General features: G+C 38.2%; 1 protein-coding gene across 2 annotated transcripts in view; it reads left to right on the forward strand.

Annotated features, from left to right (window-relative positions):
* Window positions 1-25518, forward strand: part of CCDC50 (coiled-coil domain containing 50) — a 69532-nt gene that overhangs the window by 26253 nt on the left and 17761 nt on the right. Inside the window, exons 2-6 of one of the 2 annotated variants that reach the window (XM_081087031.1) lie at window positions 1820-1882; window positions 3354-3480; window positions 8081-8171; window positions 17100-17217; window positions 21319-21843. In XM_081087031.1, the coding sequence (XP_080943157.1) occupies window positions 1820-1882; window positions 3354-3480; window positions 8081-8171; window positions 17100-17217; window positions 21319-21843 (924 nt within the window). The remainder of the gene's footprint in view (window positions 1-1819; window positions 1883-3353; window positions 3481-8080; window positions 8172-17099; window positions 17218-21318; window positions 21844-25518) is intronic. The other variant, XM_081087032.1, reaches the window with a different exon arrangement.

The following is a 25518-nucleotide window of genomic DNA, read 5'->3' on the forward strand; positions in this document are numbered from 1 at the left end:
ATGAACTAAATCCATACATATTCTAGCCATTTAATTAATGTTAGTGAGCTAAATGTTTTAGAGAATTCATGTTAGTGTAGAATAACTTCTTTCAGTCTATTCCCACCATGGTTTCCCTGGAGTCCAGGAGGGTGTCACGTGTTAGGGAAGGAAAGAATGCTGGTTGGCTCAGAAAAGGACTCCCAGTTCTATTACCAACACACTATATAGCAGCCATGGGCAAACTACGGCCTGCGGGCCGGATCCGGCCTGTTTGAAATGAATAAAACTATTGAAAAAAAAGACCGTATCCTTTTATGTAATGATGTTTACTTTGAATTTATATTAGTTCACACAAACACTCCATCCATGCTTTTGTTCCGGCCCTCCGGTCCAGTTTAAGAACCCATTGTGGCCCTCCAGTCAAAAAGTTTGCCCACCCCTGCTATATAGCATTAATAAGCTCTTTCTTCCTTCTAGCCCTAATCTTTCCCACCTACTAAATGGGAGAGTTAACCAGTTTATCTTGTAAGCACTTTCATCCTATGAAGTATTGGGTAATACATCTGGGCCTCAAATTCGAGTTTGGTGAGAATATATCTAATCAGGACTTCCTATTGGAATTACTGGTTTTGCAGTTGCATTTAAGCAAGGGGTAAGCTAAGGTAATACTCAATTTAACATGGTTTTGGGGGAAAAATGATTCCTCCACCATAAAACCATTTGAGACTAACTTTGACTTCTCTAAGCTCTGCCTACTTTTTTGTTGCAGTAAGGGCCAGGGCTGTATGAATGTATGTAGTACACATACATCGTGCTAAGCATGACAAAGGAGTGTTTCTTCATTTCAGTTAAATGCCCTTACAGGCAAATTCAAAGCTGTAGAAAGACATCTATAACCTCTGGTAAGCCCTAGGGGACATTTTCATAAGTCCTACACATTACAGTAGTCTGAGGCTTTGGGGAATTTTCTTTTTTAATGTCAGTTACACATTTGGAATAAAGACATATCACCTAAACTACACACCCTTAAACCAAACAGAACATCACTTTTCATGAGTTCTGCCTGTATGTTTGTTTTAAGAAGCAGGAGTTCAAATTGCACTTTGGGGTAGAATGGACCTTGGAGACTCTCTTCTCATTTGCTTCTAAGAAAATAGGTCAGCAAATGCTTTGCCTGGATCTCCAGGTAGAGGCAAAGTTAGGGGCAGGATTCTGGTATACTCTGAGGTTCCCATTTTCTTTTGGTTTGCAGATTCTTTTTAGACAGTTACCTTTAGAGAGATCTAGAGAACTAGTTCTAACTCATGTCTAAGGGTGTGGACCTATTAAATAATGTGATTATCCTTAAAGTAGAGATCTGCTGCTACCAGAGGGACTGATGAAGGTATGTTTTTCCTAATGGCACCAGGATAGACATAAGTCTATGGGAGAGGATCCTCTGGACCCCAGGTGGCTGAAGCATTGGCCAAGGATTATTAGCTCCTCTGACCACGTGACAACTCAGTTTTCTGTCAGCTGCAATATGCAAAACATTCTTGTCTATTGGAATTTCCTGATATTGGGGTTCTGATTCTGTGGTTAATATCTTTAGGCCAAGGACCAGAGCTAATCATTATTTTGTGATACCCTGTGCTTGTCACCGAGCAGGTACTTATGTGGTTTTTTGTGTGTGAAAGAAGACTGTGCTAACTAGTCACTGTTTTGTGCAGTGCAAATTATAAAGTTGATCATCTTAAATATGAGAATTGACTTTTGAAGTAAAGAACATGCTTTTCTTTTTATGTTGCAATATTACTAATGAGCTTTCCTATCTGCCTTTCCCTCTCATCCTCTGCAGTGTGTCGAGATTTCGCTGTCCTGGAGGACCACACCCTGGCCCACAGCCTGCAGGAACAGGAGAGTGAGTAATAGACCTCATCCCCGCTCCTTCAGTTTTCTTTTTTATAGTGGTAGCTCGAGGCAGGTGTCTTAGAGTGAGTCAGGGAGAGAACACAGTCACCAGGCTGCAGGCTGCACCATCCATCCCTCCGAGCGATTTGTCTAGGCCCAGGACGCCTGGGTGAAGCATGACGTTCGCGTATTTTGAAGTATAACCACTGCCAGGTGTTAGATGACTGTGGGTACATTGGAGTAAAAGGGGGCCTCAAAACCTTAGTGTGTTGTAAGAGGGACTGGTTATACATGTGTCAACGTGAGAAACATCCAAACCTGTAGAGACGTTTTATATGAGTTTATTTGAGCCAAACTGCCAATTGCCCAGAAGCAAAATCTCAACAGATTGAAAAAAAATGCTCTAGAAAATGGCTGTTTTGCAGTTTATTTTATACATTATAGTCAAAGGAGGAAGCATCAGGAGGGTTACATGAAATCTATTGATGATAGTTTAGGGAGGCAGGAGAAAGCAAATCAAGGAAAACCTCTGTGATCAGATAAAGAATAAAATGGAGACACACATATTTCTTTTACATTGATGGGTACAGGATAATTACTAATTAACTTTGCAGCACATAGAGATGGTATGCAGGGGAACAAGATAACAAGGGGTTTTGTGGTCTTCTGCTCTGGTAAAGGGGAGTTACTCTGACATTTCAAAGGTATGTTATCTTAGATGCAAAAAGTCAATAGCAGGCTTAAAATAAAGATTGACCTTTGTCAGGGAAGATACTGGCCTAGGACATGACTAGCAGTCATCACTCACTTTTAGTTAAGAACATGAGTTCAGTTGCAGACCATCCTTTGTAGTTACATCCACCACGCAGGCCCTCCCTGAGCTTATCAGGTTTAGTATGTGGCCCCTTTTTTGTCCACACCTGGATTTGGGGTGTGTAGAAGTCTGGCTTAGGGAGCTATTTCTTCCCCTAGAAATAGGGGCAAAGGACTTTTTCCAGGCAATGAAGGTATCTAGACTGTGGATTTTTCTGAATATTTAAGTATATAACTATGAAAAATAAATCGAAGCTGTATGTGTTGTGCAAAAGTACATATTTATGAATATGTAATTTGTGAATCATTAATTGGTGTGGCAATATAAAAGTAAGTATTGAAAAATGTAGTTTATAAGTAGAGTGATAGCTTGTGGAGCAGAGAGAGCACTGGCCCTGGCTTTCGAATATTTGTGTAGAAGTCCTGCCACTGCCACTGTTTGGCCATGTGACCAAAGGCAAGTGACTTAACCTTTCTGACCCTCTTTTTACTCAATGGAAAGATGGGATAATAATTCCTGTGCTGCCTATTAACCGGCGTTGTTGAGGCCACACAATAAAGTGATGGGTATGAAGCTCTTTAATGGAAAAGCTCTTTTTAAGTTTAATAGGAAGTTATTGTTAATAAGCCAAAGCATTGTAATTCCTTTCCTCCATCTTTCTGTCCAGTTGAGCATCATTTGGCATCAAACATTCAGCGGAACCGTTTGGTCCAGCATGATCTCCGGGTGGCTAAGCAACTCCAAGAGGAAGATCTGAAAGCTCAGGCTCAGCTTCAGAAGCGCTACAAAGACCTGTGAGGATTCTGGGGAGTGGAGGGAGTCATGCCAGGACTGGTTTACTGGTTTCCTCTGTGGAGTCAGCAACCAGGGCAGGGGAGGAGGAGACTGTCCTTCTGTTCCTCTCATTCCTGTCAGTGTTATATTTAAAACATTGTGTGTGTGTGTGTGTGTGTGTGTGTATCCTTTTCTTTGATTTGAAAACTTTGTTTTTGGAACATTGACTTGGTTTAGGGATGTGTGCATTCTTGTGTGAATGAACTCTTAGCATTTTCACTGTATGACTTTGAGAAATGTGGTCCACCTATTTTCCTTCCGTACAAGATGGGAAAAGATGATCTCTGCCTCACAGGTTGGTTGTCTGGGGGAATCCAGTGATATGATAGAACTTCATGACTTGTATCGGGTTCCTTTACTATGTCCTATCAGGGTTTGCTGCTCCTATTTTCCTCAAACCCCTTACTTTTCAGATCCAGGAAGAACCTTCTGGAAAGCTCTGAATTGTGCACTCAGTTCAGTCTCCTCTTTTACAGTTAGATATGAAAAGATCATATCTAAGTTCTCTTATGGTACAATTACTTTTTATTTTCAATGCCCTAAAACTCCCAGGGTACATTTCTTCTTTGAGAGTAGCTCTAATACCTAGATCTCTAAGAGTGGATTTAACCATTAGATATTGTTTTGAGGAGAAGGGGTAAAGGGAGGATCAAAGGGACCCCTTAGTTTTTTTAGTTGTCATGTTCATATAAACAAGAGAGCCTATTATTTTTGCTGCCTTTAGGGAAGGCTTTGATTTTATATTTTATTATCAGTAGACAGAACTTCATCATTTTTTTGTTCAGCTTCCATCTTTTGTAAATAAACATTCTTATTGACTCTTGCTATCCCTGACACCATGAAAGGCACTGGAGACCACAGATGTGAAGAAACATAATCACTGCCTTTAATGGCCTTAAGGACATATTCTGAACACTTTATATGTACAGGTACATGCATGAAGCACATATAATTGAACAGTAATTTCATGCTTATGAAGAGAGAAGAGATTGAGAAAACTGTCCCAACATAGGTGATATATTTAATCTGAACCTTGATGGTTAATTAGGAGTTTATAGTGATAATTGAGGAAAACCATTCTAGCCAGAGGGGGAAGCAAGCATAAAGGTAAGAGGTAAAAGGACCTGGGATCGCATGGTAGCTGCAAGATGATCAGTATTGCTGCAGTGCGGGGTGCGATTAGGTAGGAGATGAGGCCGGAGAATACTCAAAAGCTGGACCAAAAGGTCACATAAGCTATGTTAAGGAATTTAGGTTTCATAGATTTTATATTATAAGGAATAGAGAACTAACTGTTGGAGTTTTAGAATTTTCATTTAGGGGCTTACTCTGGGGACTGGGAAAGTAAAGGAGTAGAGGTGGCAAGATTGAAGGGAGCTATTCAGCAGTGGTCAAAAGCATCGATCGGACCATCAAACCTCAGAGGGAAGGCACAGAGGGTGGGGGAAAGGAGAGAGATCAACCAGAGGACTTGTATGCATGCATATAAGCATAACCAGTGGACACGGACACTGGGGCAGGTGGTGGGGCAATGGGGGGATAAGGACACATATGTAAAACCTTAACCAATAAAGAAATTAAAGATAAAAAAAGAAAATAAATAAATAAATAAGAAATAAGAAATGGTGAGACTTGAATGGAGGATAGTGGGCAATACAGATGCAGAGAGGAGTGATATCCTAGAGCCTAAATGATAATGGAGTTAGAAGAGAGAGATTTGAGATGTATGCAGGTTTGGTGTCACAAACCCAGTAAAGTTGAGAGCCAGAGGTAAACTATTTAAGAATAAATCATTGCCTTTTACATTATTCACAATTCTCTGTTATGAAAGCCAGTTCCTATGTTGATGCGGAAGTTTAATATCCTGAATGAGGGTAGTGATAGGGAGTATAATGAGGTTGTTGAGAGATTATTGAGACAAACCACTGTAAAATACAAATCAAATCTGATGAGTGATGGGTTATAGGTCCTAAATGAGAGGAGAACCGGGTATTATATTCCTCCTTGAGACTTCAGGAGTTTGGAGGCATTCCTGGCTGAAATAAGTAAGTTAGAAATGAAGTTTTTTGATTTTTCACATCCTGGCAGTCTTGACTGCTGAACAGCAAGAGGAGGATTACATACTTAGATTTGAAGGAATTAGAACCTTCCACTCATTCTGGATCCCAGGGTTCCTGTCCAAAGTCAGGCTTGAGAAGATTGTTGACTACTCTTTTTTCTTTCTTTATTGATTAAGGTATTACATATGTGTCCTTATCCCCCCATTGTCCCCGCAACCCCGCTCATGCCCACACCCCCCTGGTGTCTGTGTCCATTGGTTATGCTTATATGCATGCATACAAGTCCTTTGGTTGATCTCTCCCCTTTCCCCGCACCTTCCCCTACCTTCCTTCTGAGGTTTGAGCATCTGATCGATGCTTCTCTGTCTCTGGATCTTTTTTTGTTCATCAGTTTATGTGTTGACTACTCTTTTCTCACTGGATTTTGCTTCCTCAGGAGTCTATATAATTAGCTAAGTAAAGTAGAACTGATTTAAAATCATGAAGCTCAACTTAAACTTCATTTCTTTCTTTTCTATACTAGGATATTCATCTTCTATGACCCTTGTGACCTTTAGCACTTCATTTGGATTTCCCTTCTCTACTGTGTCCTGCTTTCTTCCCATCTGTTATCACCTTATGTGTAGGTCATAGTTGCTTACTCCTAATCAGATTTTATGTTAATTTGGAAGATCCAGGTAGCACAGTCTTTGAAAACTATGATTTTGTGTATGATCCTTAATTACTAGAACTGAGTGAATGAAAGGAGGATCTAAGTATAAGTAAACATTATTCTAAGATTTTTTGCTTATTTTCAGTTTTTTGGTTTGGAAGATTACACATCCTCGAATATAAGGCCAGAAATATGAAGTCATTAAATCCAAAATCCTTTACAGATGATTAGGTGACATGAGCGGGCATTTGTCACTGGGAGGACCAGAAATCTGGTCTGAAGACATTTTGTGCAGTGCTTTTCCCCCGGATTCTGAGACAGACTTGCATCTCTGATCTGTGCTCTCTATCTTGTATTCCCACTTTCTGTCCTGTGTGCCTAATCACTCCTATGTGTGCACACATCTATTTTCACCTACATCTACCTATTTCAAAATATGTTGAGAGTGACCGTTTCCTTGTGCAAATGAGAATAATTTTAATTATTTTATCCCTCAGTTTTGTATAGAAAAGTTAGGATATTGCCACTCTCCTCTATCCCCACAGCACTTTTCAATTACAAAAGACTGCCATTAAACAGATTATACAGCGGGGGTGGAAGGTAAAGGAGGGTTTGGGGGGTTAAATGGTACTGGAAGGAGACTTGACTTGCGGTGGTGGACACACAATACAATATATAGGTGGCGTATTATAGAATTATATACCTGAAACCTATATAATCTTATTAATCAATATCACTCCTATAAACTCAATTAAAAACCATATTATACAGCCAACACTGAAGATTCCTTGAGTATTTTAAGGTCAACTGGCTGAGGGAGAACTAAGAAGATATATTTGTTTAGCAAACAAAGTACTTACATAAGTCACTATTGTAACTATTTCAGCATTTTTTTTAGATAGTAAACTCTAAGCCTGTATGTTCATCTTTCTGAGCTCATACTCTGTAAAAGTTGGCTCCCCAGATATATCCTGTTCTGGAGTTTTAAGCTGCCCATTGATTTTTCTTGAAACCTGAAGCCAGAAGACTTGTAGCCGTTTCTGAGAGATCCAAACTCAATTTTCTGTTAGAACTGTTTTATGGGTGCTGTTTTAAAGAATCTGTTTCTCCAACCAAAAGTGTATTAAAAGCTTCTGAGCATAGGAGCAAGACTAACTCATTTTTGTATCCTCAGTGTTGAGCATAGAATCTGCATATAGAAAATAGTATGTTTAAATCTTTGTTAAATGCCCGCATGCCAAAACAAACGAAACTATGGTAACAGCAGTTGTCTCAGTGGCCAGAGTATTAAATAAGCTAGAATCAGCCAGAGAGGTTTCTACTGGGAACCAAAGCTGGGGAATATACATGTTTTCCCTTTTTAAAAACATTATCAAAACAAAAAAATATATACAATTAAAAATTTATAAACACCAAAGTCATACTATCCCCCCCCCCCCCCAGGTGATCACAGTATTGTTGACATTGAGTGATCTCACTCCCAGTGTTTTTCTGTGTACTCTCTACGCATCTGTGGAGATTGATCTTACAGAAAACATGCCTTTGCAGAAAACATGCCTGTCTCTCTGTAGGTGGTCCCAGTGGAGTGAGGTGATCTGGTAGTGTGGAAAAAGCATGGGGCTTTCCATTGTAGTGTCCGGATCAAATTTTCACTTAGTTTCTCTGTGACCTCAGGGAGGTAATTTCATTACTTTGGCTTCAAGTTCTTCATCTATGAGTGGTGACCACATCAAGCTCTGCAACACTGTTGTGAGGATTGAGATAAAAATGTGGACTGGCTCATAGTGAGTAGTCAGTACCTTGTTTCTTATTTTCTCTACTCATGTTGTTTTGACTTTTGTTTTTTAGTGAACAACAGGACTGTGAAATTGCTCAGGAAATCCAGGAAAAGCTGGCTATTGAGGCAGAGAGACGACGCATTCAGGAGAAGAAGGATGAGGTTGGTTAATGCCCCTCCACCCAAGGGAGGAAGGACTGCTCAGCTCTGGAGCAGTTCCTTTCTGTGTTCCTAGGCTCAGTGTATGGCTGCTGCATGGGCAGTAGAACTCTCCTCTTTTGGGTTCATAGTCCACGCGTTGCCCTCCATAGACCATTGTTTATTGCCCACCGATCAGTTGCATGTAGTGAAATCTGAAAACATGGTAAGTTAGTTTCCTGGGGCTGCTATAACAAATTGCCACAGACTTGGTGACTCAAAACAAGACAAATTTATTCTCTTACAGTTTTAGAGGCTAGAAATTGACGTCAGGATGTTGGCAGGGCTATGCTAGCTATCGGGAAAGATCTTTCTTTGCCATGTCCTAGCTTCTGGTGGCTCCTGACAGCCTTTGGCATTCCTTGGCTCGTCGCTGCATCACTTCGGTCTCTCCCTCCATCGTCACGTGGCCTTCCTCCTGGTATCTTTGTGTCCTCTTTGTTCTTACAGGGACGTCGTCTTTAGGTGGAGGACCTACCCCAATCAAATGTGACTCCTCTTAACTACACCCTCAAAGACCTTATTTCTAAATAAGGTCACATTACGAGGTCCTTGTTAGAAATGAACTTTTAGGGGACTCTGTTCAACCCAATACAGGGTGTCTGTCTATAGAGTATTCCCACAACTTTAATGTGAGCAGAACTTAAGTGTGGCCTGAGCAGGGGTCAGGAGCAATCATTGCTCTCTCTTTTTTGTTAATTGTTTCACTTCCCTATGATATGTTGACTCAAAGCACTGATCTGTTTGATTGTGTATATATTTTTAAATTGTATTGTTTTTAAAGCCAAAAATGCCTAAAATTAGCAATAGTATTTGTTTTTAAGATTTGAATATGCAACTCTTACCTGTATTTGTGTTATGTTTTCTGCATTTGTTAATTTCTCTTCATACCTATTATGCTATTCTTGGCCACTATCTTGATTTATAATAAGTAAATGATTTATCATTTTTAATAATATAATGGTCATGATTTATTATATAATTATAAATACTTTGTAGGGTTAAAGGGGCACTACTAATAATTTACATAATCTGGAATTGCCCTCAGCTAACTGGCACATATGATTGCCCTATTAAGTAGATATGGGCAGGGTCACCAGCATACTAGTCTGTACACATTGCTACTCTCACTGAGCCATCCTGGTTCCCATAGAACTGTTTGTTCATTGACAGATGAGTATGGGACACTCACTGTATGAGTGTATTTAGCTGTATCTTTAAGAAATAAACCACGATTCTGTGGTCATCCGAACTGGAAGTAGGAATTAGGGATTGCCTCCTATCCTTCCTGTTATCAGCACAGGAGCTCGCTCTTCCTGCAAAATGTGTTGCTTCTCTATAGTTAAGACTTCGCTTTGGAATGAAACTGGGAACTGAAAGAAGTGTTTATATTTTGTAGACAGGAAAGCTTTTTTAAAATAACAGAGTAGTAGCTTGCTTCTGATAAATGCTACTGGTGTCCTGTGATTTTCCTCCCCCCCCCTGCCTCATTCAGGGACAAATGATTATAAGGAGAAACCAAAACACTTTCTTTTACGCATGTAGAATCTAAGTAGCAATCTCAATAAACCGATGGTAATATATATAAAGTAAGCAGTGTAGTGAAAAAGTTCATTTTTCAGATGTAGAAGTTGACTTGAAGAAGAAAGTGACTGGTCCCAAGCTGTAATAAGGTACCAGAGAAATGGTTGTACATACAATACAGATTTGACTGACAGCTTCTGACTTAGTTATATTGTGACATGACATAAAACATGTAGACTTTGAAGTTAACTGCCCTGGGTTTGAATCTTAGCTGTTTAACTTTTAGTCTTGAGTTTCAGTATCTTTCTTAAACGTGTAGAAACTCAGGTTCTGTATTGGAGAAGTCATGATAGTTATGCATAATTTAAAGAGCTGTTATGAGGTTTAAATGAGATCATGAACAAAAGACCTTCGATACATATTAATTTAATAATTGCTCTTTTTGCTTTCTTGCAAGGTGTTTTTCTCACCATTCTGCTCTTTAAAACAACTCAGATTTCTCTTGTAGGGATAGGGATAAGTTAGTGGAGATATGTGATAAGTTAGAGAGTGGGACAAATATATAGGCTTAGTATATTCCAGTATGCTGAGGTTTGAGGGATCTTCAGGAGTTTTCTTGCCCTTAAAGGCCTCTCACTACCTTGCCTTCCCCACAGTTTGACCTACTGAAATGTTTCCCCTGCCCCTGGACAGCGGAGAGGTTAAATGAGAAACCCAGTTGTGGAGATTTAGCTAGGCTAGCCTTTAAAAACTCCATTCAGACTTTTTGAGTTTTCAACTGGTGCCTTAGATTAGGTTTCTTTTATGGTAGAAAGATGTGACTCTCAGCTTACAGGTATGTTGTTAATATTAAATGAACAAAATTTGCATTAGTAAAGTTTGTCCTTGAAGGATGTATGATATGCTAATTGGTTTATTTTCATCCAAGCTGGCTCACAAAGGAGACTGAGACAGTAGTGCTCCTTTTCCTGCCAAATATTTCAAAAGCCTTGCCTGTTAGTCATGAACTGTCTTAATTCCTCTCCACACCCCACCCCCGCCCCCACTCCCCCCCACCCCCCCTTTACTTCCCTGTAGAGTCCGGTCTGCTTAGCTAATGAGTTTTTATTCAACAGCAGGGATGTGGAAAATTCCTCTCTGAATTTTCACCCAAATCTCTTTTAGAAATTTTTGGGGTCAACTCTCTTGGGTACTTTATAAATCTCCTAAAACAACCAGATGTAGAATTCAAAGCCCCTTTACTCTTGATACAGATTTTCTTTTTCTGAACAACATTGTGCAGGAGAATTAAGAGTTATACAACTTTGTGGGTGAATCAGCATGTCTAGCTTTGTTCTGGTATAATTTTATTATGATTTTAACAGAGCACAGACGAAGGAAAGTAGCATTTCCTTTCAAGGAGACAGCTGTTGAAAAGTTTAAAAAAAAAGGAAAGGAAAATGTTGCTAGTTATGAGGGTGAAGCGGGTGGGAAAATAGCCCTTCATCATTAAGCCCCCAGGACAATGAAGTTCTGACCCACATCAAATACATGTAGACCACAGTTGTGCTTCAGATCGAGGCTCAGAAAAGCAGCAAAACCTTTCTTATCAGCACTGTGGCCTCTCCCCGCTTTCCTTCCCTCTCCCTTTCCCCCTCTTTTCTCTTGTTACTCCTTTCTCCTTCCCTCCTTTCCTTCTCTCTTCCTTTTTTAAAAAACTGTTAACAATGTCTTAAATATAGTATCTGCATGTATTTCTGGGTGTCCCGTTGAACGGGCTTGTAGCCTTTGGGAAAACCGTAGTGCATTAGTTTGTGATTAGTACAAGGGGACTAATTTCACTGGGATCCCTCTCTTGATCACAACATTAGCATTTGTCAGTGCCCTTTAATAAGGCTAAGGAGTGTGTATTTAGTTCATTTAACTTAGTTATTCTTAAATAAAACTCTAAGAGAGAAAGTGTGTGTGTATCTATCTGTAAGTGTACGTGTGAGATAGAGAGAAAGAGAGCGAGACTATCCATAGAAATACATATGTGTGTCTTTGAACTTAGGTTTGTCGTTAGACAGACATGAACAGAGCAAGGATGATGGGCCAGGTGTAGAAGATCACCAGGATGGAAAGCTCCAGGTGCCTCGCAATGAGCAAAACTGGGAAAACAAAGACCTCGCCCCCAGGGTAACCTTTCCTCCCGTAGCCTATCGCTGGTCATCTGGTTTAGACCCACTGACCTTTCATATCGCTGGTCATTCGGTCTGGATCCCCCTGACCTTTCCTTCGCTGGCATGTTGCTAGTTATGAGGGTTACGAGGGTGGGAAAATAGCCCTTAATCATTAAGCCCCCAGGACAGTAAGGTTCTGACCCACATCAAATACATGTAGACCACAGTTGTGTTTCAGATCGAGGTCCAGAAAAACAGCAAAAACAGAAAAGCGTCCCCACAGGCTGACCTCAGGACCACTTGCATTAGATAATGACCCCCTATCTTGGTGCCAACCAATGAGTGGAGACCATGACCCTGAAAGGACACACCTAGAAAGCTGATGAATATTCTGTCAGGATCCTCCCCTGAGACTTCTCTTAAACCCTCTGCCCTTAGAGGCTCTTAGGACAGAGGACCTAGGAGCAAACCCTAGTCTTTCTCCTCTTTCTCCTACCCCAGGCATGTTACCTTTATCCTTCTCATTCCTAAGCCCTAAGTGCCCTTCTTTTGCCTCTGTAACTGGTTTCCTACATTGCTTGTACCACGCACTTCTACCTCTGTGACTTTCCAGATAAACTTTCTCTTATTGAGTCTTGGCTCTTTAAACTTTCTCCTATTGAGTCTTGGCTCTGAATTCTTTCCTAGCCAGAGCTCAAATACCACGGTTGCTGAACCCAGGTTTGGTCTGACCCAACCGGTCTAACACCTGTTGCCATTCTCACAGCCAAAAAGTCCAAATATATGTGGCTATTAGGAAAAAAAACTACTTTTTTTTTCATAAGTAAACAATATAGCCAACCATGTTATAAAAAGTCTGTGGTACTAATCCAGCAATTTAAAATTATTTATAATATGCACTGCTCATCCATATTTAGTAACCAATTTACATTAAAAATTAATCGAGTGTGACCATGCTACTTTTTTCATAGCATTTTTTAACTGCTTAGAATTCTATGGTCTAGAAGAATTTTTATATAAGTTGGTGATATTTAGAGAATAGCTCAAATAGTAAAACATTTTAGTTACTAAAATTTTTCCTATGTTTTGGCACTAAAAATATATATATATGGGCAATAAAGGGATAGTGAATGGGCAACTCTAGCTAAGAAAAAGTCTTCTCTGTTTTTATCCTATTTATACTGATGTTTTTGCATCCATAGTATTGGAATGATCTTGTTTTCCTAGTATTATACAGTAACCGTTTTGGGATTATACCTGCTATGAGTTCCCTACTGAGTTAGATGGTAAAGTTATTGCTAGTTGGTAAAAAATTCAGCAATCTAATGGAATGGCTTTCTTTTTTTTCTTTCTTCTTTCTGACAGTCATCTGACTATCACAACTTTAGATCTCTTTTAGGTTGTTGTTATACCCAAGATTTCCCCAGGGAGAAATAACCCTGTTATGAAATCATATAAACCATAAAAATACTTAAGGAATCCAACACCATGGTTCAGTAATTTGTCAACTGCTTGAGAAAAATGTGCTAGGCTCCTGTGGGCTCCAACTCACCTTGCTTGGATTAATGCCTCGCGTAGGGCACTTATCTTTGCACATCTTACATTATGTAATTATTTGCTTCTAATAGATAAGGACTTTCAGGAGAGTGACTATGTCTTGTTTCTCTACAGGCTTCTAACAGTATGTTTGGCCCATTGGAGGTGTTCAGCAAATCTTTGTTTTCATTAAAATGACTTTCTTATGCTCACAGCTTCAGATTTTCCAGTTGGGTGACTTGGATAACAAAAAGGGGAGAGATGAGATATAATGGTAAATTGTCATTCCAATAAATGGCCAGAAAGTCTTCTATATCACAGTTATTCTGTATGTGTTAGTCCAAAGTAAGTCTACCTGATGAATATGATTAATTAAAAAAAAAATACACTGATGAACAAAATAGATCCAGAGACATAGAAGCATGGAGCAAACTGTTGAGTCTCAGAGGGAAGGTGGGGGTGGGAGGGTGGATGGTGAGAGATTAACCAAAGAAGTTATATGCACATATGCATAACCCATGGACACAGACAATGGCGTGGTGACGGCCTGGGGAAGGGTGGGTGTGGGTTGGAGGGGATCAGTGGGGAAACAAAAAGGGACATCTGTAATCCTTTCAGCAAAAAAGATACTTTTAAAAAAAAATCATGGAAAATTACTTCAGAAGGGCTTATGAGTTATTTTAGCTTTGTTTTCCCAAGTTTATGTTTTATGGAACACTAATTCCATAAGGTTTATATTTTTATGTTAAAAAAAACAAGCTTCTGCCACAAAGTAAATTTAGAAATTCATGAATTATAGGAAGATAACAGGCCTCTTTTATCAAAGTTTTAAAATATCCTAATGCTCATTTTAAAAAGTTAGCTATAATACCTGCTTTCCATGGAATGTTTTGAGTTTTTTAGGAGAACCTTTGAGTCCTCTGTATTTAGGAACAGAGCTTGGGAAATCCTGTTCTAGATTAACCTTTAACAGGAAGAAGCTGAAGACCAAGGAGGTTATTAATGTCGCATCCAAGCATTGTGACTCATAGTTACCATTGTAAGCTTGTTTCAGGGGAAATTTTTTATATTGAAATCACCCAGTTGAACTCATTGCACAGTAATAATGTTGGAAAGCAGGGGGGAGAATTGACTTAAGCTAAACCACTGTTATATTAAAGCAGTTATTTTTCCATTGACTTTTGTTCTTTCACTCCTCAAGCTTAGGTAATCTTTTTCTTACCAGGTAGAATCTTACTCAGAGAGCCAAGAGCTTCAAAAAGGAAAAGGTTTGGGTGCTAAGGTGCATGAGACATGATTTTTTTTCTACTTGATTAACATCACTTCTTTTGACTAGCTAACGTGTTGTGGTAAAGGGGCATCATCCTTGTTTCTCTGCTGGGTTTTCACACTGAGAAAGCAACTTATTAGTAGGCATTTATTAAGACTAAGCTCAGCAGTAGGACAGCAATTATAAGGTGTCTATGGAGTGTGTTTTAATAATTTCTGCTGACATTTGGAGCTAATAATTATTCCTTATATTTTTTACTCAGTTATAGCAAGGGAAATTTTTCGTTTTCTCTAATGTAAACCACTTAGGAAAATGTAGTGTTGGGTGCTTAATAAACATGGTGACTTAGGGAATTGTTAGCATTTTTCCCTACTTCTGAAGCAAAAAGTATAGGAATTTTGGAAATCCTATAACAGATGATAACTGTGGGAGAACAAGTTGTCTGTCCCACCTCTCTATTGTCCCAATTGACATATTGCTTTGTAAGGCATCAAATATAATAAACCTGGCACAGCAGCTGGTACCTGGTAATACTCAGAGATTTATTAAAATGGTACCTAAGGGAGTCAAGATATTTGACTTTTAGATTGAGTAGTTAAAACTCTTCATTGTATAGATAAAGACTTGAAGCCCAAAGAAACTCATATTAGTGGTTAGTATTTCTTTCACAGTGTCTCTAGAACATCTCTGGCTTGAACTGGAAGGAAAAAGGAAATCATCTTAACTTCAGACTTAGGGACCATTTCTTGACATGAAAATGGTGTGTGTTAAGTAGGATTGTGTTTTTTACCTCTCATTCTGAGTAGCAACATTTTGTGAGTGCATACTCAAGTGCCTGACACTATAACATGGGCTTTTATATAGATTATTTATCAAAATATAAATATGTACTTATTTATATTTCTCACAGTTTTATGAGAATCTTCCAATGTAGGTAGCACTCAAATAAAGGCAACAGTGTATTTATAACTTTGAATTTAGGCATTATTTAATATAAAGTCAGATTTGTAAGCCTATTTTGGTGAACATTAAATATTGAGTATCTGGATAATCATTGCTAATTTATCTAGCCTCAGCATCCAACTTATTTCTACACTGATGTGTGAAAAAAATTATTTAAATGGCATTTTTTTTGGTCTTCCAGTCTTACTATATTCTTCATTTTGACTTATTCAGAAAATTGCAAAAGGAAGAATAGTAATTGATTCTTCAGAATTTACACTAACATTTAGGCACTTCTGTATTTCTTGTTATAAATGCAAAGAAATAAGCACCTCAAACTACCATTGTTATTACTGTTTGCACCATGGAGTGTTGTTGCTATATTTGTATGAGCCTTTAAGAGTCTGGTGACAGCTATGGACCTTTTCTTCAAAAAAGTGTACACAAACAAAGTTTATGTGTTATTTTATGGGGCTTTCATAGAAATAATCTTCAGATTCAGAACACTGTCACTTTTCAGCTCAAAACATTTAGTATCCCTTCATTTGTTACGTTATCTACTCCAGACTTCTTAAAAATTGTCTTCAAGGAATGCCTGTGATTCAGCCTTAGACTATTTTTTCTAGCCTTACCTTTCTCTGCAACACTCCACATTCTAATTGGACTATTGATCATTCTGTAGATTAATATCCATTAAGACATAATTTTGCTGATGATGCTCTCTCTTTTTACTTTACCTATTGGAATCCAGTTCTTTGTTCAAAACTAAACACAGATGCAAAGACTTGCACTAATTCCTTTAAGGAGAAATAATATTCTCTTTTTTGTAGTCCCATAGACATTTTTATCCTTCTTTTGAGGTTTTATAAGGTACTTGTAGTTATTTGTATGCACCTTTCTTTTTTTAGGGAGATGGTAATATTTGGGGGACAGGGTTAGAATGTTGTTCACCATTCAGTAATTGCTTAAATCTTGCCTGGAGATGAAGTAGAGGGGAGACAGGCGGAAGACTGTTTTCTCTTTTTCAGTTAAGACAGTGGTACCCTGATGCAGAGCTCAAACAGGATCAGCCAAAAACTCTTAACATTAAATTATAAATACAATTTATAAAGTTTTATAGATTACTGCATCCTTCCCCACCCAGACTTGCTGAATCATTGTCTTGGGAAAAGGGCTCACAAATACAAATTTTTGTTGTATAGCCAACTTTTGGTATACTACGTTTGAATATCTTTAGATTAAGTTTAAATTTTAAAAAATACCTTTCTCTGTCATCTGGATCTTGTGCCTCTCCTGTTGAACATTCATTTGTGCTATTTAAATTGCATGCGTTTAACACCAGAAAGTCTGCAGAACCACAGACAGAGCCCGCCTACAAAAGCTTAGCAGTGCAGTGTGGGATCATTGACCTGTGGGGTCATTGTATGGAGTTTGTTTGTGTTTTGCTAATATTTATTTTCATTCTCTCTTTATTTGCAGGACATAGCTCGCCTTTTGCAAGAAAAGGAGTTACAGGAAGAGAAAAAGCGAAAGAAACACTTCCCAGAATCCTCTGGAGCCAATGCTTATGGAGAGAGTTACTATTATGAAGACGGAGGTAACATTGCCTACATCATGACCTACTCTGTCCTTAGATTCAAAGCTTTTTTCCCCATTCATCTTGTCTTTTAAACATAAGCCAATGGTGACAAATTAAAATTTATGATTCTCTGTTCATTATTTTGCTCTTGATGCTTTCTTTGCTATTCAATTACCACATAGAAAACTTTCTAGGGGAAGGAAGTCCCTTCAAAGTTTCTCTTTCTAGTGCCTGTGCTTGCAGTGGTGGTGGGCAATTTCGGTGGTGGTGGGTCTTCACCTTCAGTGTGTTGGGAAACGAGTATTTGCAGGTTATTGCTCAGTCCTTTTTAAAGATCTGTCGAAGGAAGATATTTCCTATAGTTTCTAGTATGAGTGTTTATTGTAGTTCAGCTCAGAGGCCATACTTAGGATAACAAATAAATAAAATCTAAAGGCTGCTTCTAGAGAGTAAAGATTTAAGTTTGATGGTTTTAAAGACCCTTGCAAACTAATTGTCAGTGGCTTCTCTATAATTTCATTAAGAAAGGTAAGTGGGTGTTTGTTTTTATGAGTAGAATGAAAGGAATGTATATGCAGATGATGGAATTATCACAGTTTAGGTGCATCTTGCTCAGTCACATTGTTCCTCCAAATTGATCATAATCAGTAGAGCTCAGCCCTGTGGCGTAATTAGTAAGCAGGTTGATTCTCCATTTATTGCTTGCTGTGTTCTTCTTCCATATGTAAAGTGCCCAGCTCTTTTTGGATACCCATTTTTCTTACACTGATTTTTCTAATGCAGACATGTAGTACATCATTTAAAAAGAGACATTATGGCCCTGTTGTGCTATCCTAGAGACCAGAAGGTAAAGAGTTACTCTTTAGACTTAATTAAAATCATAGGAATGTGTTTTTATTTTGTTTTTATTTTTAATTTTACTCTGGAGGCATGTTCACTGCAAATAAAAATATCTACTTTAAACTTTCAAGTCTATAAAAACCATTAGGATGGCACTGAGTATACTAAAATATTAATTTTAGTCTCTCTCTTAAAACCTTATACTAACTTAAATTGGAACTCAAACCTGGTTGTTTTGATCACAGTGCCCTCATCCTGATTCATATCAGATGTTAAGAATTCAGTGGATTTTCAGGGATATGTAAAAGTTAAAAAAACAACAACACCCACTATCCTATACATACCTTAACTGCTTTTGTAAACTTATAGAGAGTGGCATATATGCCACTTTTGGGGGATTGGGAATATGAAGTAGTGACCTCCTTAGCATATGCTTGTAAATGTTGGAATTAGTCTTCAGTTGTGTTGTTGTTGAGAGGTTATGTATTGCTGAGCATGTGATCCTTACTTATATGCCTCTGAGTTAGACCCAAGTTGAAATCAGAGGAATCACATTACAATTCAGTTTGTATTTACAAAGTGGTCCTTATGTTCTTTGCAGTGGTCCTTTCCCAACACATAAGAGATATTCTTTCATTGTACTTCTCTGTCTTTGTGTAATATGATTTTTGCCTTAATTACATAATAATCACAGTATATTATTACAGAAGCTTTCAGGTGTTTTTACTTAAAATTTAATAAATTAATCTTTTAAAAATGATCATTTATAAATTTTATACAAATTTATGATTATACCAATATCTGTCAGATTTATATCAACTGAAATAGTATATCTTACTCATTTGTGAATCCATGTTTTTCTTTCAAAGCCACTTACTTACCTGTATTGCAGGCATATTAGTGATTTTTTTTTTTTAAGTTATGGTCTTCGGAGTCATACGATCTAAGGAAGTTATCTATTATAATCACTCTAAGCCTTTTTATCATTTGTAAAATGGGGATTATAATAATATATTCTCCTCATGGATGTTGAGAAGATCAAATAATGTAATTTTGGTGAAGACCTATAAACCCTCAAGTACTATTGTTTATATATATACACATTAATGTTATGTATGTATAACAAAGTACTTCTTATATCTAAACAAACATCATCTTATTTTGAAAGACAAACATGGAGGCACCAAAAAAAACCAATATATATATATATATATATATATATATATATATATATATATACACACACACACACACACACACACACACACACATATGTACATATGCATGTATATGTATATAAGGATGTTAATTATATTTGCCAAATAACTTGGTCTCAAGAAATGTACAAGTCTCAGTACTTAACTGGATGGGTTTTTAAAGGATCCAGATTCCTCAACCCCTGTCTTTTTTTTTCTTTCCCATATTTAAAGATGTCACAGCAAATTAACTAAACAATAAATATTTTTATCCCATCAACTCTGAAAATGTAGTGACCTGCTTTCCTTCTTGTAACACATTGCCCTACTAATTAGTAAAACTACTAATACCATATAACATTTGAGAAAGAATTTAAAAACACCAACAACAAAATAATCATAGCCTCAAAAATCCATGTTGAAAACAAAATGCTTCTTGTTTCTTTTGGCCTTAAAGGCGGGCTTCACTCATGCAGCTGTCTTTGGAAACACTGGTACTAACACTGCAAGTCATTGTTCCCTGGATGTGGTCATCATTCAAATAGCTGTCTGTATTATATTAATTCACAGCAGTAGTCAATTGATTCTTTCTCAGTTGTCAAGATACACTTAAAATAAGTGTTTGGTTAAAAGAGTAGGTGTTATTTTTTTTAAATTACAGAGTAATTGTTCTGTTTCACTTTTGCTGTTATGTAAAAAATAAATTTAACTATAAATTCTGAAGATGAGTACTTTTACTGACTTTTCAGAAGACATCTTAATTTAGATGTCATCTTTGAAGCAAATTTTCTTAAGTTCAAGAAGTAGTTCAAAATGTTTGAGAAGCTTCTGGCATCAGTGATGCATTTACCATATATCTTCCCTTCCTCTATTCCTTTATTAGATTAACAATAACAAACCTAAAAAACAAACAAAAACCCAAAGCAAAAAACAACAACAATAACAAACAAACCCCAAAACCACAGTAAAACCTAGAAACTAAAAAATGTATAGTTCTTTTTCTTTTATATCCTGTCAACTTAGGGTAGCTGTTTCAAATGCAATTCAGCAAATGACTAATTCCAGCTATCTTCACAATTTTCCATGGAATTAGGGTCTCCTTTTATTATTTTGAAAATGTATTGAATGTATTATTGGCTTAGAAATGTTAAAATAAATACACTCTTGCAAAGTGCATATTAATATACTTCCTTTGTTTCTATACTATACTTGTGCCTAAGTGAGACCCAACAAAAGCACCTATCTATTTTGCTGCTTTTAAACATGGTATTAAACTTAGGGACTTGTATATTTAGCACATACTGTATATTTATATAAATAATATAGAATCATAAGTTTTAAAAATGAATTTAGTAAATGACTATTTTTTGTGTATTCCATGATGGCATCTCTTTTTATTTTTTTTCTCTGCCATGATTAAAGTAAGATTGGGAGCAGAATTATCCAAAGATAACAGGGTCATTGAATCACTTAAAATTCTCCTCTACTTCACCCTCTTTCACATTGAACCCAGTATGGCTGGGAATGTTTGCTTTGGCCACCTAAGGGGAAAGGATAGAGGAATACTAAAATCCGTGGATCATTTCTCTGAACTACATGGAAACTATCAACATTCTGATCTTGATTTATTGTTATTTCCAAGAAGAATATTTGAAAGCCTCTGACTGGAATCACAAAGCTTAGTTTTTTCTGTTTTATGAGATTTCCTCAACCCCCATTTTCCCCCTTATATAGTTCCAAATTGGTTTTATAAGTATAATTTAACATTTAATGGCTGTAATTTCTGTTTTTGGCAAATATTAAAGTACTTTGTTAACTCTTCCTAATCATGATCAAGATCTTTCAGATTTATTTCACTTGATTGAATGAATTCATTACTTTATTTATTTTACTTCTTTGGCTATGTACCCAGAATCCTTCCAGTAGATGCCCATCTCCTACTTTCAGTTTGTTAAATTGAAAAAGTGGTCCTCTTCATTTTAAAACAGGTTAGGTTTGGATCCTGTCTCACCTGTGTAGTGAGTTCATAATCTGATTAAGTTAACCTGCATTTCTGTTTCCACATTCCTCTACCGCCACTCAGACCAGCCACGGTCAAGGAGGGCAAGGGAATTGGGTTCTGGATTCTCAAAGTCTTGTAAACTCCAAAATGATGAAAAGACTGTGAAGCCGAGAAAGGAGAAACCCAGACATCCACCGGAGAACTGGGAAGAACTGGAAGAGCATCGTTTATCTGAGAAGTCTCTGTCCTCTAGCTCACGCAAAGTGAGGGATGGTCCCCAAATTATCACTGAGCTGTGTGAAAGGAAAGGGTCTGGCCATGAGAGGCCCCGGAGACCTCCTCTTCCCAAGATCAGCGGTGAAGTGTTCCTGAGCACGGAATCTGATGACCGGGAGGCTAGCAGTAGCCATCGGACTCGGAATTGGGAAAAACGTTCCAGACACCAAGACAGGCTTTCCCCGAAGTCTTCTCCAAAAGCAGGGATTCACTGCAAGGAGGCTGCATATGGGAGGGAGCGTGGGCAAGGGGAGCGCAGAGAGCGGAAGCACAGGCCCAGGACTCCTCCCTTCTCAGAGAGTGAGGAGCAGCTCCACCTCCATGACACAGGTAATAGAGGACATTGTTGCAAGGCCTGGGATTGTGTATACATATAAGCTAATGTCTTTAGTAAGCATCTCCAGCAACCTGTTCTTATGAAATAAACCTGGAGCCAAATTTCACATAACATGTTTCCTTAATCTCAAGTAAGCAGGAAGAAGAAAACTATTGGTGACTTTCCCTTTCTGTCTTCCGAGAGAGTTACCTGGTCCCTCCAGCCCTAGACGCATTGGCGGTGCCCTTCCCAGATACAGTTCTTCCCTTGCCAAGATCCTACATCCGAGATTCAGATATCAAAGCAAAGCTCCCGAATTTCTGGTTTTGCTTCAGTGAACCCAGAAGATCTGGTGACACTGCCTTCATAGCATTTGCTTAACTAGAAGACCAGTGGGGCTGGAGGTTCTAGATTTTCTTTCCCTTATCTTTCCCATCTCTAACATGAGAGAGTGGATAGGCAGTCTCTTACGACACTGCTTTGTATATTGGGAGCCTTAACCAGTTTTCATCAGAAGCAGCTGAACTATTTCATAAAAATGCAGATTTTGGTTCTCCCATATATAATCATCTCTGGAGTGTGACCTGGCAATTTGGGCTTGTTTTAGACCTGGAGACAATTGTGTACTTAAAGTTTGAAAATCCTTGCCTTAGGTTCCTTTCTATGCCTAATGTTCTTCAACCCTAACTATAGTTGTTGTTCTGAGGTGCCCATATCAGGTAAGTTCCTGGTGCGGGCCCTTCACTTTATTGCACTTCGCAGATGTTGCATTCTCTACAAATTGAAAGTGAGACCCTCCTCCAGCAAAAAGGTTATGACTCGCTATATTGCCACACTCGCTCTATCGAGGTGGTCTGGAACCAAATCTGCAATATCTCTAAGGCACACCTGTACTTTTATAGGAATGAAGAGAATGTTAGATTTAAGCTTTCCATTTCTGGCACCTCTGAGATTTAACTCTGAAGTCCATCATTGATTCAGTGAAGGTTCTCTCTATTTTTGTCTGGAAACCTTGTGGCTGTAACACTGTAAGTCCTAGCACTGCTCTATCTGGTAGTAGACCATACTGACCTCCCTGGATCTATTTTACTCCTACTGAAGTTTTTTTTTGAAATGCAAAGGTTATTGGGAAAGGAGTACCAAGGAGGCATCTGTTCTTGTTTTCTTCTGTAGTGCCTGCTCAGCCAACCTCTACTTCTGATCTGGAAACTGGTTTTGAGGTTGCAGATTCAGGTTGATTTAGTTGCTGCTTCCTATCAGGTTAATCCTTTAAGTTGTTAAAGGACTTGGTCAAAAAGAAAATGAAAATTCAGTCCAGCAAGCCATACTGACACCTGTCACAGATATTCTTGCCTCAGGCTTTGTGTTCGGGGGCTTATGCTTAGATCTGAGCCTCAGAGGGTTAATAACTGAAGGCAAAACTATGGCTGTGTAAACAGCAATTGCAAATTAGATATACTTTGAACAGTGAGCTATGGGGAGCATAGAGGAGTAAGTGATATATTCTATCTGGAGTAGGCTTTTTGAGTGAGTTATACTATCTCCAGATTTAGAAAGACATGTTGGAGTCCTAAAGGTTTGGGGGAGGAGCAGTGATTACACCAACCTCTATATTTTTGATTCTGTGAATCTGACCTTATAAGTGTGCTCCAAGGGCTGGTTAACCTTTATGGCTTTTAGTTATACTTGAGGAATGTTAAACAGGCTTAGGAAGGGTGAAACTGATATAAAGCTGCACACTGAATCACAGACCCGACTACTGGAGATATAGGTAAATGTTTATTTTTATTTTATTTTTTATTTTGCCAGCACAGGGGTTTAAAAAACAATGTGGCTGGGCAGGTACTAACATGGCTACTAGCATAGGTGCTGTGTCTGTCATTTTGTATTCAACTTATTTTACAGATTTTACCCCTCTAGGCTAGGTTTTCCAAATCCTCTGGAATAGGTCAGAGGATTTCATTAAAATATAGTTACTAGGCACAGGTGTCTATTCTTAGTTATTAGCATTAATAACTTCCCTCATAATTAATAATCAGGAAACTAGCAGGACAACAAATAGCTTGTTCTAAGTAAGCATTTGCAGCACCAGATTTTACAGTCAGTTGAAAAGGGAATGCAAAATAAAATTGCTAAATTAAATATAAAATTGGTTAACCTTCTCAAAGCCAGGACACCCATACCACCTTTGAGGGTAACTTTTCTATTTAGCTGTTAATATCATGTCAGCCTGTTAATTTTCTTCAGGTTAACCTTCAGCCTCTCAGGTTCATAAAATTCTGCACCTTTCTGCTATGACATCCCCCAAGTGTCAGACTGGCTTATTACAAAATATTCTTGCATTATATTAAAGAATCTGTCACCATCATTTTACCTTGTTCCTAGCAGATTTTATTTAAAGGTAAGTTTTATTTTATTTATTTATTTATTTATTTATTTTTTTACTGAGGAAGGGTTTTATGTTCTTATACTGGAGAATCATAAACAGAAAAAAAACAAAAAAACAAAATCAAGCAAAATTAGATTAAGAAATTAATGTGGAACTGTTGAAAGTGAGTTTTCAAAATATGTTTAGGCTATTAAAATGAGGACAGCCTTTCTGTTAATTTTCTTTAATTAACTGTGCTTTTAAAGCTTGTAAAGCATTCCTGTTTTCTGTAACGATAGCCTTAGATTGCACTGGCTGAAGTTCCGGAAATTATTCTGGGCTATGGAAATTTCTACTAATGAGACATGCAAGTTCCAGTGTATAGCAAGAAAACAAACTGTTTTCCCACTATATATTTGGGACTTAGGGAGATAGCACTTCAAATTCTAACTATTTTTATTGAGGTATAGTTGACATATAACATTATATTAGTTTCAGGTGTACAACATAATGATTTGGTATTTGTATATATTGTGAAATGGTTACTACAGCAAGTCTAGTTAACATCTGTCACCATATACAGGTATAATTTTTTGTGAGTATGATAAGAACTTTTAAGATCTGCTCACTTAGCAACTTTCTAATATGCAATACAAGGGGCCCAGTGCAGGAATTCATGCACTTTGAAAGGAACTGTGGGTCGCGAGGCTGCAGTGGGCACAGGGGTGGGTCTCCGCCCATCCTCCATGCCCCCGCCCAGCCCCGCCTACCACAGCCCCTTGTCCCCTGTCTGCCAGCAGCCCCGCTCCTGCCGCCACCGCTCCCATGTGCTGACAGCACTGGCCCCACTTGCATCTGGTGACAGTGCAGAGCGATTGGGGCCAGCAGCGGGTGTGAGCAGGGCTGGCACCAGCAGCAGATGCGAGTGCCGGGCAGGACCCGGCGCACAGGAGCAAAGAATTTTCAGTAACCACAGAGGCTCACCCCAATGATGGCAACCAGCATCCTGCCCTGGTCTGGTGACCCCGCTCACCTGCTCCACCATCCTGCCACCTGCTGCCGATGTCTGCCATGTTCCATGTGCGTCCCCTGATATGCTCATAGCGACGATTGTTCAGTTGTACCGCTGTTCGGTCTATTTGCATATTAGCCTTTTATTATAAAGGATAGTATTATTAACTGTAGTCAACATGCTGTATATTACATTTCCATGAGCACATTTTTTCTTTTCTCAGGTTTTACATATAAGTGAAATCATATGGTGTTTGTCTCTATCTGACTTGTATCAGTTAGCATGATACCCTCAAGGCCTATCTGTGTT

This window comes from Myotis nattereri, assembly GCF_964212035.1.
Source record: "Myotis nattereri genome assembly, chromosome: 3".
Classification (NCBI taxonomy): Eukaryota; Metazoa; Chordata; class Mammalia; order Chiroptera; family Vespertilionidae; genus Myotis; species Myotis nattereri.